The following is a 22354-nucleotide window of genomic DNA, read 5'->3' as shown; positions in this document are numbered from 1 at the left end:
CAGTCAGAGATGTCACTGGTGTCGTTGAAATACCAGAAGGATCAGTGAAAACCATTTTGAAAGATCATTCTCCGACTACCAGGTTGTCATGAAACGTATTATTACTGCCAATGAATCTTGGATTTATGCTTGCCACCCGAAAACAGACGATCAATCGGCCGAATATCCTGGCAAAGGTGAGCCGAAGCCGAAAAACCCACGACAAGCAGGTCAAAAATTAAGGCGGTGTTGACAATTTTCTTCGGTTATCGAGGTGTGGAGCACTTCGAACTCCTTCCGACCGGCCAAACTGTCTACAAGCGGAATTATGTGTCAACAACTCTTGGTTTTTGCACCACGATCATTCACCAACGCATGCTGCATTGACTTTACGTGAGTTTTTCGCCATATTTTCAACCAATATCGTGGCGTAACCACCGTATTTACCTGACTTATCACCGTGTGACTTCTAGCTATTTGAGCAAACTCAAACGACCGCTCCTAGGAAACCCATTTGAGTCAATTGAAGACATTAAACGTAAATTTGATACGTGCATTGAAGGTTATTCCGGAAAATGACTTTAACAACTGCTTCGGGGATTGGAAAAAGGGTTAGCACAAATGTATTGGGGCCAAGAAGGATTACATTGAAGAGGCAACATAGATTGCAAAGAAAAAGTTAAGAATTTTAAAATTATAAACAAAGTCTTATTATTTCTTGCTCAGAGTAGTAAAGACCATATATATGAGTGAATGAGTGTGTGTATGTATAGTATATATTAATATTTGCTTGTGTTAGTTTAAATTCTTCAAGTTAATTTGTATGCATTATGTATTTAGAACAACATTTACTTTCACTAAAAGCCTCTTTCTTTCCCAATGGTATTTTGTTTTTTTTTTTGAAAATACGCAGTCGTCGCCGGCCGCCGCTTCCCCTGGGAGAGTGCGCCTCACTGCGTAGGTTTTACGCTGAAAAAGCACACAACTTGCCTATTTGGCTGGACTGTTTGCTATGGCACATATACATGTGTGTACATATATATGGGATATAAGTATGTGTGTGGTCAATACGTGATGCAACTACTATGTATATGTATGTATGTATATATTTAGAAAAAATCTTTACAAAAATAATATACATTGATATTATAAAAAAGTTTTTGGCCCACTATGAAAGATGTCGATATACTTATACATATATGTATATATAAAATCATAATCAGCCACGCCCACTTCCGCACAAACCAACCGCTTTTGCCTATTTAAGCATATTGCATTCGCTGCTTTATCACATTCCCCTCCGCAAGCGTGACATCGCCCTTGTATGTTCAGTTCGTGTCACCGCTCATGTGATTATCAATAATCAACTGAATCACACGCAAGCAATCGCGTTGCCGCGCCGCCGTATTGTCCACCAACTGCTCGATGAATTGGCTGTAGTCGATGCTGGTGCTGGGCGGTATATCCTGTGTGCACGATATGTACTTGTTGAATATGTCCGTATTGATGGAACTCGCCGGATAGCTTTGATCGCGCTTCAATAACTCACTGAGCGATTGTGCCGAGCTCAAAAGCTTGTCTTTGTTCTTTTGGTAAGCATTGATTTCTTTGAGATTTGCATAATCGGCGCTGCTCACTTCCACCGTGTGCGGCGGTCCCACTCCTTTGCCGGCCGCCTTGTTCAGTCGCATTTGATATTTACGCTCCGACACGAAATTGCCCAGCAAATAGCCTGTGAAAAACAATTTGAACTTAATTTCATAAGCTAACGAAAAGGCAATGCCATAAAGACTCTTAATAAAGCTAAACACATACATACATACCCAGTATGAGCGTCAGGAAGGCTATTGTGAGCACGAGACTGACGCAAGTGCGTTTGGTGACATACTCGCGGAACTCGCGGGAACTGTTGGCACGTACAGCGGTCTCATAGCTCAGCACTTGATGCATCTTTCGTGGCTGGTAATGTGATAGCGCGGTCTCTGGGGATATTTATATGTTGTTGTTGTTGTCTTTTTAGTTGTACCTCCTCAAATGTTGCATGTGTTTATGTCGGCGTATTAAGTGCGCGTGTTACGCATATAAATTTCTAGCGAATAGAAGATTGCTAGTCATTTTGGTTCATATTTTTGGTAACATGCTGTCCGTTGTAGCGAAATAGGAGCCTGATTACGCTGAAAACAGTAATTAAAGATTCAATTACATTAAGATTACATTTTAAATACAAGCTGTAAATTGGTGTAAATGTGTAAATCAAAACAAATCGTAAACATTAGGGCTCTTGAAATTATTCGAATAACCTGAAAACCATTTATTCGAATATCAAGTAACCTGGGGATATCCAGTCCAGTTTTTGCCAATAGGTACAACGGTTTTTATCGGCCGTAGCTAAGCAAAATTTAAATTATACATACAGTGGCGGACAAAAGTCTACATACACCCCCTATTTTATTGCATATGATTGTACAAAGACTTTTTAGAAAAATGTGTTGATACAGTTTTATTCTTATCTTTTTATACTCTCGCAACAAAGTTGCTAAGGAGAGTATTATAGTTTTGTTCACATAACGGTTGTTTGTAAGTCCTAAAACTAAAAGAGTCAGATATAGAGTTATATATGCCAAAGTGATCAGGGTGACGAGTAGAGTCGAAATCCGGATGTCTGTCTGTCCGTCCGTCCGTCCGCCCGTGCAAGCTGTAACTTGAGTAAAAATTGAGATATCATGATGGAACTTGGCACACGTATTTCTTGGCTCCATAAGAACGTTAAGTTCGAAGATGGGCAAAATCGGCCCACTGCCACGCCCACAAAATGGCGAAAACCGAAAACTTATAAAGTGTCATAACTAAGCCATAAATAAAGATATTAAAGTGAAATTTGGCACAAAGGATCGCATTAGGGAGGGGCATATTTGGACGTAACTTTTTTGGAAAAGTGGGCGTGGCCCCGCCCCCTACTAAGTTTTTTGTACATATCTCGGAAATTACTATAGCTATGTCAACCAAACTCTATAGAGTCGTTTCCTTCGGGCATTTCCATATACAGTTCAAAAATGGAAGAAATCGGATAATAACCACGCCCACCTCCCATACAAAGGTTATGTTGAAAATCACTAAAAGTGCGTTAACCGACTAACAAAACACTAAATTTTACAGAAGGAATGGCAGAAGGAAGCTGCACCCAGGCTTTTTTTAAAATTGAAAATTGGCGTGGCGTCGCCCACTAATGGACCAAAAACCATATCTCAGGAACTACTCAACCAATTTCAATTAAATCCGGTATATAATATTTTCTTAACACCCTGATGACATGTACGAAATATGGGTGAAATCGGTTAACAACCACGCCTTCTTCCAATATAACGCTATTTTGAATTCCATCTGATGCCTTCCCTGTATAATATATACATTAGGAACCAATGATGTTAGCGGAATAAAACTTTACACAAATACGGTATTTGAAAAATTTGTAAATGACGGATAATGAAATCTCGATTATCGCTTTATCATGCGAGAGTATAAAATGTTCGGTGACACCCGAACTTAGCCCTTCCTTACTTGTTTTTTAATAACAATAAACTTTAAAAATCCATTACTTAATATAAAATAACAAATTTGTGGAAGAAAAACTCAAAAATTATTTTGACAAAAGTCTACATACAGTAGAAAATAACTTATTTCAGTTCGAAAACTTTAGAAAATAGTAGTTATTAAGACGTTTTAGTATTTAGTTGGGCCCCATTTGCATCTATAACTGCTTGAAGACGCCGTAGCATTGATTCAGCTAAATTTTTCAATTCTGCAGACGTTATGATATACCAAACTTCTAATATGCGCTCTTTGGGTATAGAAGAGCTAGAAATCTGGTGATTTCTAATTTTATGTTCCAGACATGTTCAATAATATTCAAATCTGGCCTTTGAGGTGGTGTGTTTCATTGTCTTAGAGCATAATAAAGCAACCAATCCTTAACAATTTGATCGTTATCTTGTTGAAAGATCTAACCGGAACTGAGTTCCAACAGAGGCTTATACTTATATACTTATGCTTCACAGTTGACACTTTGTTTTTCGGTTCTAGCGCAGCGTTAGTTTTTCTCCAAACTCTAGCTCTTCCATCGCTACCAAAAATCTTGAATTTAGACTCATCTGTAAATAAAACTGTTTCCCAAAAATCCATCTCCTTGTCTTTGTGTTTTTGGGCGAATTCTAAATGAAGTTTCCGGTTTTTTCAGAAATACATAAGTAGTTTCTTCTGTGGTGACATGGTGTCATGGAACCCATTTCCGTTCAGAGTTCTTTGTATTGTTTTTGGATGGATACTCTTTTGACTTGCTATGTGTTCGGCTATTTTGGAGCATCTACTTTTGGACTTTTGTCTACTTCTTTGAGAATCGGGCTGACGTCTCTACGAGATAGCTTTTTTAGGGCGGCCACTGCGCGACTTATTTTCGGTGAAACCACTATTTTCAAAGTTTTTTACAATTGTCTGTACTGTTGCTCGACTCAAGTTTAAAATTTTAGAAATTTCACCATATGATTTTTTTTCTCTTCCTTGTTTTATCACCAAATTTCTTACATAAATTTATATTTTCTTTCGCGGAGCCATTGTAGCTATTCAAGTGTTCAACCCAAAACTGAATTCAATAAATGCCAAACAGTAAACATAACGAAATGAAAGAAAAAGGCAAACGATAATCATAACAATGTACTAAGAATGATCTGTGTACCGTATGTATATTTTTGTCAACGGAATTTTTGAGTTTTTCTTCCATAAATTTGTTATTGTATATTAAATAATAATTTTTTTTTTAATTCATTGTTATTAGAATAAATATTAGAATAAAAATGTATCAATACATCATGAAAATAGGGGGTGTATGTACACTTTTGTCCGCCTCTGTATATAGTAGTACCAGCCTGAAATGTTCGAAACTCGTACTTCAAAGATCTAGTATTTTAATTAAAATCTCAAAATTTCGAGGAAACACTTCTCGACATTGCTAAATGGCAAAAACACCAATAATCCACAGTGACAACGTTACGGGTAGGACATCTTCGAGTCATTCGATATCAGACGAGGGGGCCTATTCTGTAACTCGATTCGAAAAAAAGTTTACTCGAATTCGGATTTTTTATATTCTGTAACTCGATTTTCGGATTTTCAAGCCAATTTTCGAATAAAATATTCGTTAGCTTTTGAGTTGTAGAAAGCAAAAACGAAAATTGTACGTATTTATTCTGGCACAGGGTGGTCCAACTTTCGCATAATTATAAAGTAGATCCGAATTTCGAATGTAATACATTTACGAATCGAGATACAGAATAGGGCCCCTGGGGCAGGTTTTAGGCAGGGTGATTCTTCCTCGCGGGACTCCTTCAATATAATGCTAGAAAAAGTGAGACGCACTAAAAATACAAAGATTCTGGTGCAAGCGGATGATATTCACATCGTAGGCCTTAACAATAAATCGTCATCGCAGCCATGTTCAGGCTAGAAAAAGAAGCGAAAGAGGTCTTGTAGCGATCAAAGGTAAAACAAATCATCTGTAGGCCACACGATTCTAAAGTACCTTACTTGATTCTAAAGTAGCGATTACACAGGTAAGAGTGCAAGGTGAGTGAGATTGGACGATATGACGAGGCCTCATGCGAGCTTTTTACAGGTTTTTGAACCATAATAATTTCAGATCCCTTCCCTCTATTATATTTTTCACTGCTATATTTGTTGCTCGTTAGATTTCACTCACATATTGCGATGCTTCCAGCTGCGGAAAATTACCATGGAACACAAAAGAACTAAACGGTTTGGTAGTTTCTCTGAGAAAACTATTACTTTTTCTTCGTCGCTTTGGCTTTATGAAAGGTGTGTTCAAAAATTATGCTTAACTGAAATTTTTTACAGCTTTTCAAAGAAAATAATCTAAGTTAAACTAAATTTAGTTATGTGTTATAATGAGAAAATCTCATGATTTGCGATTTTTTATTATGGAACCACGAACTGTATGATCTCTACGGCGACATGGTTATAGTAACGCACATAAAAATCCAACAAATGCGCTGGATATGTCATGGAAGATTATGCTTCAGCGAAAAGCTTCTTCGATTCGAGACACATGGCTCGTTATCAGAAGCAAGAGCGCCCACGCGACCTCTCTGCACTTGGAATGTACAACAGCGTCACCTTGCCAAGTTAGAAGCAATTAGGGAAGTTTCATGTTCGGTAAAGTACAAAAGATATTTATCGTAACCAGCAAAGTATTCTAACGGAATAAAATACCTCAACTCAGATTACCAAAACTCATACTTCACGAGATATTCGCAGAGGAATCTAAGGACCTATTTTTTTGAGCACTAAGTGAAAAAATATTCGTTTCGGAGCGAACACTTCTCTAGCCTGCTGAATGGCAGGGAAAGCATAACACCAGGAGATGGTGAACCCGATTGCCCAATCGATGACGATGGAGCAGACGTTGCACTGCCCGACCATGAAGAAGTTCGAATAGCAATTACCTGTCTGAAGAACAACATTTTCACATACGGTGACAAGAAACTGATAAGGAGCATGAATCACCTTCTTTGTAGAATATGGTCGGCCCCGCTAAACTAATACGGCTATGTAAACTGACAATACCAAAAGCTTCGTCAGGATCGGTAAGGACCTCACCAAGCCATTCGATACCAAACGAGGTTTCAGACAAAGGGGACTTCCTATCGTGCAACTTTCTCAATCTACTGCTGGAGAAAATGATTCGAGCTACAGTGCTTAATGGAGAAGGTACAATCTTCTAAAAGTGTGTACAGCTGCTGGCGTACGCCGAAGATATTGATATCATTGACCACAAAATAACTCTTGCCAAAAGGTGCAACTTCAGACTGCAGCCAATTGTAATTAAAGTACTCTCTCGAACAAAAACCAAACTCTAGAAGCCACTAATCATCCCCGTCTTGCTAAATGATGCAGAGGCATGAACGGTGACAACATCTTATGAGTCGGCATTACGAATTTTCGAGAGAGAGGTTCTACGGAAGATTTATGGTTCTTTGCGCATTGGCAACGGCGAATACCAAAGTCGATGGAACGAAGAGCTCTACGAGATATACGACGACATTGACATAGTTTAGCGAATAAATAGACAGCGGCTACGCTGGGTAGATTATGTTGTCCGATTGGATGGAAACACTGCAGCTCTGAGGGTATTCCACGCAGAACCCGTCGGGGAAAGCAGAGGAAGAGGATGGCCTCCACTCCGTTAGAAAGACCAGGTGAAGAAGAAAGACCTGGCTACACTTGGAGTCTCCAATTGGCGTCAAACAGGAAAATAAACGACCAGCGCGCTGTTTGTTTCTGTCGGTCAATGAGATAAAACAAGGAGCTGAAGGCCATCCCAAAAATTACTTTTGAAAAATGTTTCGTGGACAAGAAAAATCATTGACGTAAGTGCATTACATCTAGTTGGGATTACTTTGAAGGCAATAAAATAAATATTGATGGATAATTAAATATTTTGCGTTTTGTTAACAATATCCGGGTACCTTTTTGTCACCATTTATATGGTCCATTCAGAAAATTGATCAGATATAAGTTAGAATTGGTTTATATTAAAAACGGCGCAATCGGTTCACAATTTCATCTAACTAATAACGATTCTCCTTCTTCTCTAAAAACCATCTTACATAAATTAAAATAATTTATTTTTAATTCCAAACTCATTATTCGATATTAAAAACCTTTTCTCATTAAGATAAAACACCAATATGACCAACAAAATTATTAATTGATTATAGTCGTACAAATGTTATTGTTGGCATTTTTATTGCCGGTTCCTGACATATAAATCGATATCTCGTGCAATGAAGATTTAAGCGAAACTAATAAGTAGATGTGTATGTAGCAGAATATTAAAATAGACTCAAATGCAATAAAAAGAGCAATAAATGAGGCGCCTTTATGCTGAAAACGCAAGCTGGTTTCTGACACAACAAATTCAAGTGACGTTCTCCACTCACGCACTTCTCTTGCAATAAAAAGTGCATAAAGCGAACAATTTAATAGTTCCCATAAGCGAATAGCAACGCTTGCGATGGCACCTAAACCAGAAAGCACCGAAGGGCAACAAAGAAAAGTTTTGCATAAACTTCAAATCATTAAGACGCATCACCCCAGCGACTGGAGGAATTATGAAGATGCAAAATGCGACCCTAAGCATTTAGACCCTCTTGCAGCCACAAGCAACACGTCGGTGCACTTAAGCACCGGCCACTTCCCCGCTGATTTAAAAGCAACGCAACTTCATGCACTCATACACACAAACTACAAGCATTATAAAAATGTTGCATTGTCGGTGTTTGACGTGGCAGCAACCGGCTGCTGTTCTACTTTTCCGCCATCATTGTGACATTGAATGATTGCCGGCACTATAACGGTCGCCTTGTACGGGACTTTGTTGTCCTTTGATAGTTTTTCCATTTTTCCGCATTTTACAAGTCGCACGCATTTTGCCGACTGGTTGATTGAATAAAAGAATTACTGCCAAGACTTATGAAAGCAGTAACAAGCGTGAAGCACTGTTGGCTAAGTGAGTTATACAAAGCCCTATTTACTTAGTTATTTAGTCACTTAAGGGAGCTCGTATTAAATTAAAGAACTTACAAAGTATGTATTTATAGACGATTGTCACTTAAATATCGTCGTGCATTTAATGTGCCACTGCCAAATAAGTAGATCCGTCAAGGCTAAGAGGCCAGTGAATTGGTCTATATATGGTATACAAGTAGCTGGATAAGTCTGTGTATGAGTTCGTGTTGAGTCGTCAAGAGTTTTTGTTGGCATTTGCTGTTGCCAAATAAATCGGATTACACCTGCCAAATGTCCAATCAATAATTCAATTTGGGGCTGTGCAACACATGGGCCGAAACATGCCACGGTGAGCATTGGCCAGGAAAATGTCTTATATGTATATGCATATCTGTTTATACATGTGTGCGTGTAGGTATATAACAATCTGCAAAAGACTTATAACACATTATAAATTTTATAGCCTTTCAAAATAAATAGTTGTATGTGCAGATATATTACATTTACTATGTGGAATCGAAAGTACTGAAAATATTCGTACGAATATACTGAAGGTAATGTCTTCAATTACAGTTATATCGAAATTCACTTGAACCTCAACGCTTCCATATTCGAAGTTCTTAAATAATAGAAGGCTAAACCATTATCAGTTCACACATTAGGGCCTATGAACTCTGTCAATTTTGTCAATTTTAGTCTAGCGGCATAAAGGCAGCTTCTTTTCGTGCTGTCAAAAGCAGCTTTGAAATCGACGAAGAGGTGGTGTGTGTCGATTTTTTTTCACGGGTCTTTTCTTAGATTTGACGCACGGTGAATACCTGGTAAGTTGTTGGTCAGTAAAGTCCAATCAGTTTATTGACGGTGGGCTTTAATCTGTCATACAGTACGCTCGATAGAACCTTATATGCGATGTTGAGGAGGCTAATCCCACTGTAGTTGGCGCAGATTGTGAGGTCTTCCGTTTTATGGAATGGACACAGCACACTAAAATTCCAATCGAGCTGATGCATGCTCCTTATCAGTTCTTCGCCGCCGTGTTTGAATAGCTCGGCCGGCAATCCATCGGTCACGTCGTTTTGTTGTTCTTCAGGCGGGTAATTGCTATTCGAACTTGTTCATGGTCGCGCAATAGAACCTCCGTTTCATCGTCACCAATTAGGAAATCGGGTTCACCATCTCAAGGTGTTATGGCTGGAGAAGTGTTTACCATGCACAAGGTGCGTTCTAAAGTAAACAGGACTTTAAAAAAAAATCAGAACATATGTTTTTTTTTGGTAAAATCAATTTATTTTATTCAAAATAGTCTCCTTCTGCTTCAATACAGCTTTTTGCAGGGTCCAAAAACATGTCGAACGAGTGTTTCAGCGCGTTGGCCGGTATTGCCGCCAGTATGCCGTTGCAAGCCTTTTGAATGGCCTCTACGTCTACATAACGCTTTCCTTTCATGGGCAAATGCATTTTTCCGAAAAGAAAGAAGTCTCACGGTGGTATATCTGGTGAGTACGGGGAGGGGTTAATGATTAAAATGTGATATTTGGTCAAATAATCGGTCACAAGCGTCGAATCGAATGTTGGATTCTGAGCAATTTTTGGTCGTCAGTAAATTTGTGCGGAACAAGCCGTGCACCCCCCTTTCGCCAGCCCAAATGTTCGGTCAAAATGCGATAAATCGATGTTTTGGAGATGTTCAATTCCATTTCCATGAATTTCAATGATGATTTCGGTTGATTTTTGATGAATTCACCCACAGTTACGATGGAATTTCCAGTGATCACGGATTTTGATTGGCCCACATGTTGATCGTCATTTATATCCTCACGACCACTTTGAGAACGTTGAAACTACTCGTGCACTCTGCTACGGGATAGGCAATCATCGCCATAAAATTGTTTCCTCAATTGAAACGTTTCAGTAAAAGTTTTACCAATTTTGAAACAAAATTTAATGTTGGCTCTTTGTTCGAAGCTCATTTTTGCAAAGATAACACTAACATACTGACACTTAAAACGCAATAACTTCACTTCCAATCAATGGAATGTTATGAAATTCTCACTACAATCGATAAAGATAGCAGATTCTAACGCACTAGTCTACACACAGCCATAGATGATGACGCCACCAGGGGGTGTTGGATTCAGAAAGTCCTGCTTACTTTGGAAGGCTCTTTGAATATAACTAAATGTTTATAAAGGTCTTTTTTCTACGTTTAGCTTTCAATGAGGGAATACTGCTTTCGGATTTGGTATTTTTGACAGCTGTTACTTTATTTATACTCAATCTGATTGGTTGATTCGTAATGAGCAATGTTTGCAAATCATTCAAATTTGCTACCAAAATAATATTAATATTATTCGGTTCACGCGTTGAGTCAAATTGCTCTTTCTACTGTGAAGCCGACCATCGAAGAGGACCTAAATGAACTCCTCTACCATCACGGGCAATAATTGGAGCTTATTTTGCTGAAGAATTTTGGCTTTTGGCCTTGATTAATCACACTTTGGAGACTGAATTGGAAAATGTTAATGCGGACGACCTTTGGTACCAAGAAGACGGCGCTACAGCCAAGCAATCAATTAATTGAATGAAACTTTTAAGGAGCGCATTATCTCGCAATGTGGGCCTGTGGCGTGGTCACCAAGATCGCACGATTTCAGACAGCCTGACTTTGTGGAGTATGTGAAGTCTTGGAAGAAAATACTCGACACGTTATTGCTCACATACGGGAAACTCTTGACCATAACATTAAATTGTATACGTTTTACTCGTTAACTTCGACAGCACCGAAACTATTATACCCTTCACAGGTGCAGTTCTCATAGTTTTCATTAGTCCAACTAAATCTGAAAACGTTTACGGCTAACGCTTTGCATCCAAAGGATAGCATTTTACTTGCTCTTGCAAGCCGCATTGTTTCTTAGCTCGTAAATATTTAAGTCGAACTAAAGTTCTTAATAAAATAAAAAAAGTTTTCTGAATTTATTTACAGCGATCAATAATGAATATGGAATTTCATAAAGCTACCAAAATAAAAGTATTTACGCTATATTTCAGAACGGTATCTTAAAAACTGTGGGGTTGGTTCTCGTATATTCCGTCTGTATATTTATTTAGCCGTCTCGGCTAAATCGACTAAGCACGTCATGCTGATCATTTGCAGCTCAATTGGAAAGTCCACGACCTACCATGGTATCACAAAATTTTTTTTTGCAAAATTCGTTTCTTTTATTCAACATAGCTCAATTCATGTTGTAGTAATATTTGTCCTTTGCTTTAAAATAGGTCTCAGTTTCGATGATCACCTGTTCATTCGATGAACATTTTTTCCCAGTGAGCATTCCTTTAAGATCTGAAAACAAAAAATAGTCACTGGAGGCTACATCTGGAGAATACCGTCGATGCGGAAGCAATTTGACTCCTAATTCATGTATTTTAGCCATCGTTTTCACAGACTTGTGACACTATGCAATGTCTTGGTAAAAACACTTTCTTTTTCCTCAATTGCGGCCGTTTTTCATCTAATCGGTATAAAAGTATACAGCTGCTGGCGTACGTCGTTAGTTTTGCTTTCCCCAGGCTGGATAAGAAAGCGAAGCAAATGCGTCTGATAGTGGACGAGGGTAAGACGAAATTTCTCCTGTCATTAAACATACAGTTGTCGCACTCTCGACTTGGCTCCTACGTTACTGTTGACAGTCGAAGTCGTAGATAATATCGTTTATCTTGGAACCAGCATTTACAGTAACAACAATATCAGCCTCGAAATCGAACGCAGAATATATCTTGCCAACAAGTGCTCTTTCGGATAGAGTAGACAATTGAGAAGTAAAGTACTCTCTCGATGAACAAAAACAGAGTTAATTCCCGTCCTGATATATGGTGCAGAGGCTTGGGCAATGACAACAACTGATGAGTCGACGTTACGAGTTTTCGAGAGCAAGGTTTTGCGGAGGATTTATGGTCCTTTGCGCATTGACAGCAGCGAGTACCACAGTCCATGGAACAATGAGCTGTATGAGATATACGTCGACATTGACATACACTAGGCATCAAATCAAAGTACAAATTTCACAGACGTTATATCAATGCAGTTTTATTAAAATAAACAATTAAAAATTCATACATTAATATTACATTTACATAGGTATTTAAGTAACAAATTATAAATTAATATATATTTCTTCCGGAATCGAAAGAAAAAAATTTTGTTCCAGTTTAAAAAAAGGACTCTTAAATAAAAGTGGTCAAATGAGAGTATAAATGTTGAAAAAATGCATACCGTTTGGTTTAAAAGTAAATTTAGTATTTAATTCTGCCTTCTTTATTCTGAATTACTGCAGGAAGACGTTTTGGCATGCCTCGAACCAAATTTTCTGATATTTTAATTGGAATAATGTCAATTTGACGCTTCGTCCCTAAGAAAAATTATTTCAAGTTTGTACGGCTGTTTTTTGGTATTTTGGAATCAAAAATTAACCACAAATGCTTAGTTGGATTTTAATTCGGTGACTGAGCTGTGCAGGCCAGTTTTTCTTTAAGCCTTCTTCGAAAAAGCGAGTAGTCCGGCGAGATGTGCGTTGGGGGTCGTTATCTTATTGGAAGATAAATGGCCCCAAATTCACTTTTTCCGCATTTATTTTCAAATTTTCGCTAAGACTGTCAACATATGAAGCAACCGTCATTCGTCCATCGATTTTAAATACAATACCTACACCAAATTTTGAGAAACGCCCCAAACCATGAGAGAACATCCTCCACTCTTCACTGATGATTGTATGCACTGTGGTTTTAAGCGATCTGAAGGTTTACACCACACTCCCTTACCTGTTTTTTAACTCCTTAACTGAGATTTGAATTATTCGGACCAAATTACTTTATCTCAAAATGTGGTTGTCATATTAGGATATTGTTTTGCAAACTCTAGTCCTTTTTTCCTACTCGAAATGGAAAACATAGGTCATTTGTTTGGGATATAGATTTAAAATCAGATGTTTGTAATTTTCTTTCCATTGTACCAATGGAAACATCCAAACCAAAACTTTCAATCAACTCCCGCGATAAAATTTCAGGGTTCTCAGGAGCTTTTCTCGTACAAGTCGCTCAGCGTGTATAGAAATTTTGGACTTTGGACCTCCACCGTTTGAGTCTTGCATGTCTTTCTTCTCTTGAAGTATTCAAAAATCTTTCTTCTTCCCTCTCTGATCGAAGTGGAATATTTGTCATAAGGTTTTTGATACGTTTCACCCCTCTTCCCATCTTCTACAATTAAGATCCGATTCTCTACAATTTTTTTTTATATTTCTTACTAAGAACAGAACAAAAAAATTTTTACTATAACAGAAATTCCCTTAGTAAATACAAATGTGCGCCAATCTGTAGTAAAATTCCGTTTTATCTGGAAAAAAAGAACCAAAACTAAAATTATACTTTCATTTGACTGGCGCGCTGTTGTTAACTTATCTATAACCACGCAAGCCTACGGTGCCTACGCCAATAAAGAAGAAGAAGACAATAAAAAATTTTCCATGTGCTCCCAAAATTCAGACGCCATAACTTTGCCAGCCGAATGTTGTGTTTTACAGTTTTACACGCCTTGGAGTGGATATATGTATATCGGGACAAAAACTCGGGTTTATTTCGCTTGAACATATCCAAATACTGCTCCGAATCAACAACTCGTCGTCGTTGTCGAAAGTGAACTCGCGCAACATGTAGTTGCCATACAAACTGACCGACGGAATAATGTCCTTATAAGGGAAACATTTTATTGAAGGGTATTATAGTTTCTTTTGTTCTGGTTTTTACATAATAACACAGCTTATCTTTCATTTATGAAGAGTAGTAAATTGCTTCGATGCCACTCAAATTGCAATAATTCTCGCTTCTATACAGAGCTCTGTTAGCATGCCTTGAATCCCATTTACATTTTCTACAAACATTGAAATTATTTACAACCGCGAGGTAAAGTTTAGTATTTTTAATCCACTTACAAACAACATTCCCGTACACCGCACATCAAATATAAAATATAACAACACCAACAACATATTAAATAGAATGAAAATGAAATGAAAGTGAATGAATGTGAAAGAAAACGTTATTCAACAGTTTGACTACAAATATTTCGCTCAACCGGCCATCACACATTATTTATATACATATATTTAACATAGTCTGCTCCACCCCCGCCCTGCTTGCTCGGCTGGCAACATTTTACGTTTAAAAAGCTCAGTTTTTATTAGATCGGACAGCACAGCCACCCAGAATAATCCTCTTTATGGCTGTGTCAAATGCCTGGCATATTTCGTTCAATCCCGTTGACCTTGAAATTGGCAAAACCGTGTCAGAGCAGGCCACAGTAAAGCGCCAGGGGAAATTCCATGAATTTATATGTGAACCAACGAGAAATGTGAGCGGTAGTGGGTGAAAAAGATTATGTGAGGTTTTACATATAAACTTAATGATGAACGATACATGAGGGACGCACCCAGCATCGATTCAAAAGGTATCTGGTATTTAACTCACTCCATGAATACCAAATATTATTATTCAAGATGTTCAAAATTGTTTGCGCGAAGAGCTGATATGATGAGTAATGGGAAAGTGGCAAATAAGTGCAATAATAATATTCAAACCGACAACTTTTTAACTGCGTTTGAAATGTTTTATTTTCCACGAATTCTGGCCACAATGCTGATGGGTGATTAAGAAGACCGAATTCTGGCCAAAAAAGTTTGTTTGTTGCTAAGCAATTTATTGGTTTCATTATTCTTAGAATTGAAACACTTCGAAAAAGTTGGCTGCAATTGATCTGAACGAATTCAGTTGAAAGTTATGTAATTAATGATTTCCACAAATAAGTGTGATTGAAGGGGATATTAAATTTTATTACTCAAGCATCAACACTCATATAACTTGTTGCAATTAAGTAATTAAAATCACATTATGTGATGAAATGGTCAAGCGTAAAAAATTAAGTATGCATTTCGCAATATAATTCTACTACAAGTATTTGACTTGAAAAGTTTTGCCAGGTATAAAATAACTGCTGATAAGCTCATTTATAAAAACTGTAAATTATTAAAGAACTAAAACCATTAGATTACAAGTAGTTTTGGGAAATGTTGCTACAATATCGAACCCAGAACACAAACTTGAGTTTTGACACCGTTTTTACTTAAATGTAAATAACACTAAGTAAGGAAGAGCTAAGTGCGGGTGTAACCGAACATGGCATACCATGGCAACTAGCCAGGATCAAAACCAGGGAAATACCTTCATTTGTGAACGAAGAGTACATTATAATTAGGAAAATGCTTTCTTCGAATTTCAATAATAAAAGGTGATCCATTTTTATAAAGAAAAAGCACAGAAATTTCAAATTTATTGGGAAATATTCAGCATTTATTTTTTGTAGATTATCTCTTTTAAATATTGGCCGCGACCACGTTTCAGATGGCATTTCGACTAGTAACTGGCGAGAACCGCGCATGATGATTTGATCACAGGCTTGAATCGAAGCGTGATAGTCCACATAAACTGAAACCGCCGAGATCACGAGCTTCAATTTTAGGCTTCAAATAGGCGGCGCGATAACGGTCGCCATTGACAGGTACGTTCTCACCGGCATCATATTTTGGTTTGATAACGTCGGATCTACTTGGAACTTTTAAAGAGCCCACAGAGCGAAGCGATGTCGCTTAAGAAGGTCGAGGGGCTTCAGTTCTTGCGCAAGCTATATTTTGTACGCTTTCAGTTTAAGATCTCGATATAAAATGTGTCAAGTCGTTCCATACTTCAGTCCGAGGTGCTGCAAACAGCGCCGAATCGACTCTCCACGGTCTTTGTGTACAATCTCAGTTACGGCTGATATGGCTGAACATGGTCTATTCGGTCGAATATCATCCAATGATGGGTCTTAAGATAGCTTATGGTTTTGCGAATAGTACGTTTAGTAGGCCGACTATATTGACCATATGTTAAGCGAAGCGCGTGAAACACATTCCTTACAAAACGTGAATTTTCGTAATAAAGTTGAACGATTTGTAAACGTTTTTTAGGAGAAAATCTTTCCATGATCAAATGCCAAACAGTACTGAACAAAAATAACGTGTCAGCTTGACACGACTCATGCGTTATTTGGCAAAAAAAGGCTATTGGAAAAAGTTTCTCTGCTTGGATCATTCGTTACATATGTCTCGCAGATTGACCGATACTTTCGATAAAAAGTGCACAACTAGAACTTTGACATATTCGGTATCTAGGGACTTGAATAGTTTTGGTCCGATTTTGACACTTTCTGATCATAAGGCCTACTTTATGCGCACTATTCGTTCATATACATTCATTGGCTTGCATTTTGGAAAGTGAAAGATCAAATGGAATTAAAAATAAGCATGTAATTAATGTAGATCTGGTTGTAGTAAGATTTTGATTATTTTTACACTGGTATATAGGCATATAAAGGTGATTTTATATACCAAATTTTGTTGATACTGGTCAAGTAGGGCCTGAGATATAGATTCTCGTCCATTTCTAACACAGGCTCCTATAAAGTGCTCTCGTGTCATCCGAGGTGCGAAATTTCATTTTATTAATAGTTTTTAACGGAACCATAATATGATGAGTGGGCGGGGTCATAACAGGATTTCATCTATTTTTACCGTGTCTTTAGGGGTGCTTAAGGAGTTTTGAGCGAATTTGGTTATTATACGTTCAGTGGGTTAGGAGATATATAAGATACTAAGCTGCTTAGAGGGCGGAGTCACGCCTATTTTTCAAAATTGATAGTCTGCCGGCGTCGTTGTATCGGACGGTAAACATTTTGGTAGTTTTTTAGTCGCGCTGTGTGATATTAACAATCTTTAATTCGATTAAGCTTACTTAATAAGGAAAATTGTTTACAGTATTTATTCAAAAATGTATCTTGATTTTCATCGGTCAGTTTGAATAACAGCTATTGTGCACTTTAAAACGTTTAAAGCTGTCATTCTATGGCTTCAAACTCTACAGGACTAAAACGTTAATAATAATATGTGAAAATAAATCAACAAAATTTCTTGCTTCAATCGCACACATGGATACTTCCTTTGTGAAATTAAATTCATTATTTTTGCACTTAATTGAAGGTTTTGTTTAACAAAGTTGGAATTCTGCAATTTAGGCCAAATATGTCCCGTTTTGTTGAAAAATGTGCTGGCATTTTTTAACATAGCTTCAATCAAACATAACTTCTTCAATCCTTTGAAACTCTAGTCCCTATTGGTAAAAACAGGGACAGTTCACTTTCAAAAAACTCTCTCGAGACGAATTTCTCACCACTAAAATGATACGCCATAGGCAGGAACAGTTGTAATCCCTTGGTGTTAAGCCCGGAAACTAGCGAATCTTCCCAACACGTTCCCACAGTTTTCGACAAGTCCTTATATGTGCGGCGTTGTCCTGGACGATCCAAATTCCACTCTTATTGGCCAAAGTTGTCCAATTCTCGGCGATTGATTCTTACAGACGACGCAATAGTTGACACGTCCAAATTAAAAATTTGTCCGTAGAGAAGTAACTAATAGTGCATGATTCCCTGTCAATACCACCCAACAATTGGATCTTTGATCCACATATTCGGTATCTGGGTACTTGAACAGTTTTGATCCGATTTGGACAAACACTCAGTAAAACTTTCTTTATTATCACTCTTGACTTGGTTACCATTTGCGCTGACGCACCGCTATTTTACCATGACTGTTTTCGCTTGATGTTGTCGGGAGTAATCCACTTTTCATCACCAGTAATCATCCGCTACAAAAAGTCTTTAAATTTGGTGCAATTCAACAGCAATTGCAAATGGAAAATCGGTTTATGACGTTCATTTTGTGACCCCATTCATCGAGTTTCATTTTGTGTACTGCCGTTCTAGGCCAGGTACTTCAGCGTAATAGTGAATGGGTGGGAGCGTTGGTCAACTACCAGCAGCTGTAAACTCACAAGGTCTTACTGGCCTTTCGTAAAACGTACGAGGTTTGAGGAACTCTTCACTCTCAGCAGATGGACACCTAAGCAGATTTGTGAAAGGTTTTAAGCGTTTTACCGATAACTGATAACCAACTACAAAAGTTTTTCGTCTGGCTTCACAAAGAACTAAACTTAATATTTGATTGTTATTTTCGACACTTTACCTTCGTGGAGCAGAAATGGAAGATACCAAAATTGCGCATTATTGTATCAGGACGAACTATGTATTAACATTTTTCATTTTTCATTCAATTTGTTAATATTTGAATTGTGCTGTCCTAAGTGAAACAATCACAAAACTGTCAGAAATTTTTTTTAGTATGATCGCTTATAAAGGCGATGCATTTCGAGGTTCCCTACTTCTTTGTAAGAAAAACACAGAAATTTCGAATGAACATTCGTTGCTATTTATTTTTTGAAGATTATCTCTTTCAAATGTTGGCCGCGGCTGCGTCTCAGATGATCCATCCGTTGAGTTCAATTTTCGATGACTTGTTCGAGTATTTTGACTGGTAACTGGCGAATGACATGCGTGATGTTTTGCTTCAAGCCAGAATCGAAGCGGGATTGTCCGCATATAATTTGAACTTTACATCACATTTTTTCTCACAGAAGAAAGTGAGACGGTGCGATATCACACGATCTTGGTGACCAAATGACCGGCAAGAAACGTGAAATTATCTGCTCACCAAAGCGTTTTCTCAATAAATCCACTTGTGTGGGAAGTGGCGCCGTCTTGTTGAAAGCAAACGTTACCGAGATCTCAAGCTTTGTTGGTTATCATGTTGGTTATCATGGGGCGATAACGGTCGCCATTGACGGTTCCATTCTTACTGACCATTTTTGAAGAAATATGGACCGCTGTTTCCACTTTTTTTCTGGATGAAATGGCAGCTCTCGAATCTCTTCAGGTTGCTCTTCGTCTCAAATGCGAAAACGAAATTTAGCTCGAAAACGTCGGATCTTCTTGGACCTTTCAACATCGCATAGAGCGAAGCAATGCCGTTTGGGTAGGAGGAGGGGCTTCAGTTCTTGCACAAGCTGTATTTTGCACGCTTTTAACTTAAGATCTCGTTGTAAAATGTGCCAAGTCGCTCCATATGTCAGTCCGAGTCACTGCGAACGGCGCGGAATCGACTCTACATGATCTTCGAGTACTTGTCAGCTACCGCTGCTATATTTTCTTCACAACTTGCTGAAGTGGTCTATTGAGTCGAATATTATCCAATAATGAATACTGGGTCTCAAGATAGGTGAAGTTATTGCGAATAGTACGTTCAGTAAGTCGATTATGTTGACCAAAGTTGAGCGAAGCACGTGAAACACATTTTCTACAAAGCGTGAATTTTCGTGATAAGCGTTAAGCGATTTGTGGACGTGGTTCAAGCATAAATCTTTTCATAATGAAAATAAACAACATGACAGCTTGACAGGACTCGTGCGTGATTTGTCAAAAATAATCCTTTTGAAAAATATACCTCTACTTTGATCGCCCTTTACAAGGCGAGATACATATTTCTAAATTCATCTAATGGAAAATATATATATTTCTTTTTACAGAACCATAGAAATATCGTATCATAAACAAAGGTGGACTTTTTCACTTCTTAGATGTGCTCATATGGCTATCGAAAGAAAACGGTCTCAACGTGAGCGTTATAATAACGTATTGTGTGCAAAACCTATATCAAATAATTCAACAACGGATTTCGCCACCTTCACTAACGCCTTGATAGCCACGCACTTAACTCCCCGACAGACAAAGTTTGTTCCTTATCACCTACATCCAATGATAGTTTGGCAATAAAAGATTTTAATTTCCACATTTACCAACTTTTCGCCAAATGTGTGAAAAAGTTGAGCAAATACTGTCATAATTGTTGCTCGCAATAACAATAAAGTGCTAAAAATATACTGACACTCAAATGCAGGACGCTTTTCCGAAGTCAACATCCACAGATTGAACACCGACGCAGAACTTTAAATCACAGTTACATCTTCATACAGCGTATGTACACAAAATATTGCACACACACACATACGCACGCAGCAAACTTAACAGGCCAGCACACAATGCATTAATTATGAAAATTTGTTTACGTTCACAGTGAGTCACTCAGTCATTCAGTCAGGCAGCCTGGCAGTCACTCAAGCAGGAAGTTGGGCACTAGCGAATATAAGAAGAAGGCACTGAAGCGTTATTTCGCAGGCTTTCACCTCTTTTCAGTCAATGAACTCACGCCAGTATGCCTGACACTCACACATACACACATGCACTCATAAAATAATTGTCGCTCTCGCTGCCCACAATTTAGCATAGCAGAACTTTCACTTACTCCTTAGCCGCTGCGGCCACGACGAACACCACGAACGCGTAGAGGCTAAAAAACTTCGCCAATCCTTGTTTGTTCGTATGTATTTCACTATCCTTTTGGTTTGTTTTCGTTTCTTTGTTGTTTTCTTTTTTTTCACTTTTTTCACTCTTTATTTTCCACACATTTTGCTTTCTAATGATTATTCAGTTTTGCATTCGTATGCAGTTATGTACACCGAACGGTTGTAATACGAGTAATATTGGAGAGTGTTGGTGGGGTGGAGTGTTGCCACATACACGCTTACACTTCGCATTCAATAGAAAGCACCGTTGCGGCTTACCACACCACATCCTACCCACATAGCGCCGCACAAGTACGGAGTGGAGAGCAGAGCTTCATGCGTTTGTATGTGTTTGTTCGTATCCACTTGGTGTGTCGGCAACGTATGTATGTGTGAAAGGATGCGTTATCCTATGTATTACTACAAACACTTTGAACTTTACTGCTTGCCTGCAATTCGAGCAGTGTAAATTTAGAGCGTAGGGTCAAAGGAGCGCGCGCGCTTTTCCTTACTTAACGCGTTCTTACGGGACTTTCTGGAACTTCGAACTTTCCTGGCGGATTCCTTATCGGCTACTGAGCAATCTGGCGAAGGTCCGGGTATTTTATGCGCTGCAAATTGGTCGCATTCAACACAGTGCCTTTGCTGGCGTCGCTCATCAGCTGAGCTAACAAATGAGAGATTTCAATTGCTGCCTTGCGCCTGTGGAGCACGTACTTCTATGCTGTCTCTCCAATTCGTGGTGAATTCGCTATTTAGAAGGAAATTAAGAGCATATGCTCGTTCTTACGCGGAGAGAAATCGTATTGTGGAGGGATAATTTGTTGTCCAACAAAGTAACAGCTGAGTTTTGTTGTGAGTTAAAGCAACTAACTTTTTTATTTTATTCCTTTTAATGAGATACAGAAAGACAACAACTAGCTGCCGTTGATTTTTTCCTCGAATATAAAAAGTTAGCGTGGCTTCTTGTGGAAAACTTTCGATCGCTTTGAACTCTTTGAGCCAGCGATACTTAAGATTGTTTCCACATCATTAAGAATTCTACCGACAGTGACCATGAAATGCAAAAGGTTTTTTAAATTAAAATATTTGAACAATAGTTTTTCAAATAATATACATATGTAGCAAAGCTAGAGTCAACAAGCAGAGATGCTTACAGCAGAATCATTCGTGAGCACTTGCATTTAAGACAGGGAAATAACTGAAATTATTGCCACCATCAATAAACAAATAAATCGTTAAAGAGTAATGCAGGAACAATTAGGAAAACAAATATTCACTTTCAAGAAAATATAATAAAACGAAAAGAAAATCGACCGCTGTGATTTTTTTTCGAAACATGTTCGGGATCGTTCGTAAAGTTTAAAATTGAACTCATCAAAATGCATTGTGAGCATTGTCCAAATTGCTTGGAAAG

At 38.1% G+C, this 22354-nt stretch overlaps 1 protein-coding gene across 1 annotated transcript; it reads right to left on the bottom strand.

The window, feature by feature from the left end:
- Positions 1-1066: 1066 nt before the first annotated feature.
- LOC120782676 lies at positions 1067-21496 on the bottom strand. The gene is made up of 3 exons (XM_040115064.1): positions 20898-21496; positions 1803-2153; positions 1067-1711 (listed from the first exon to the last, which is right to left on the bottom strand). Exons 2-3 carry the CDS (start codon positions 1927-1929, stop codon positions 1308-1310), a joined length of 531 nt encoding a protein of 176 aa, XP_039970998.1. The 5' UTR covers positions 1930-2153; positions 20898-21496; the 3' UTR covers positions 1067-1307.
- Positions 21497-22354: the final 858 nt, after the last annotated feature.

Source organism: Bactrocera tryoni, chromosome 1 (assembly GCF_016617805.1).
Source record: "Bactrocera tryoni isolate S06 chromosome 1, CSIRO_BtryS06_freeze2, whole genome shotgun sequence".
NCBI classification, from domain to species: Eukaryota; Metazoa; Arthropoda; class Insecta; order Diptera; family Tephritidae; genus Bactrocera; species Bactrocera tryoni.
Note: the sequence above shows the minus strand (reverse complement) of the source record. Positions and strands in the feature narration are given on the sequence as shown.

What these genes read in the sequence shown, in the direction of transcription:
- LOC120782676 (XM_040115064.1), bottom strand. Translation starts at nt 1,929, where the DNA reads ATGCATCAAGTGCTGAGCTATGAGACCGCTGTACGTGCCAACAGTTCC. An exon ending in CTTCCTGACGCTCATACTGG is followed by an intron (nt 1,712 to 1,802) that starts GTATGTATGTAT and finishes TGTTTTTCACAG; the next exon opens with GCTATTTGCTGGGCAATTTC.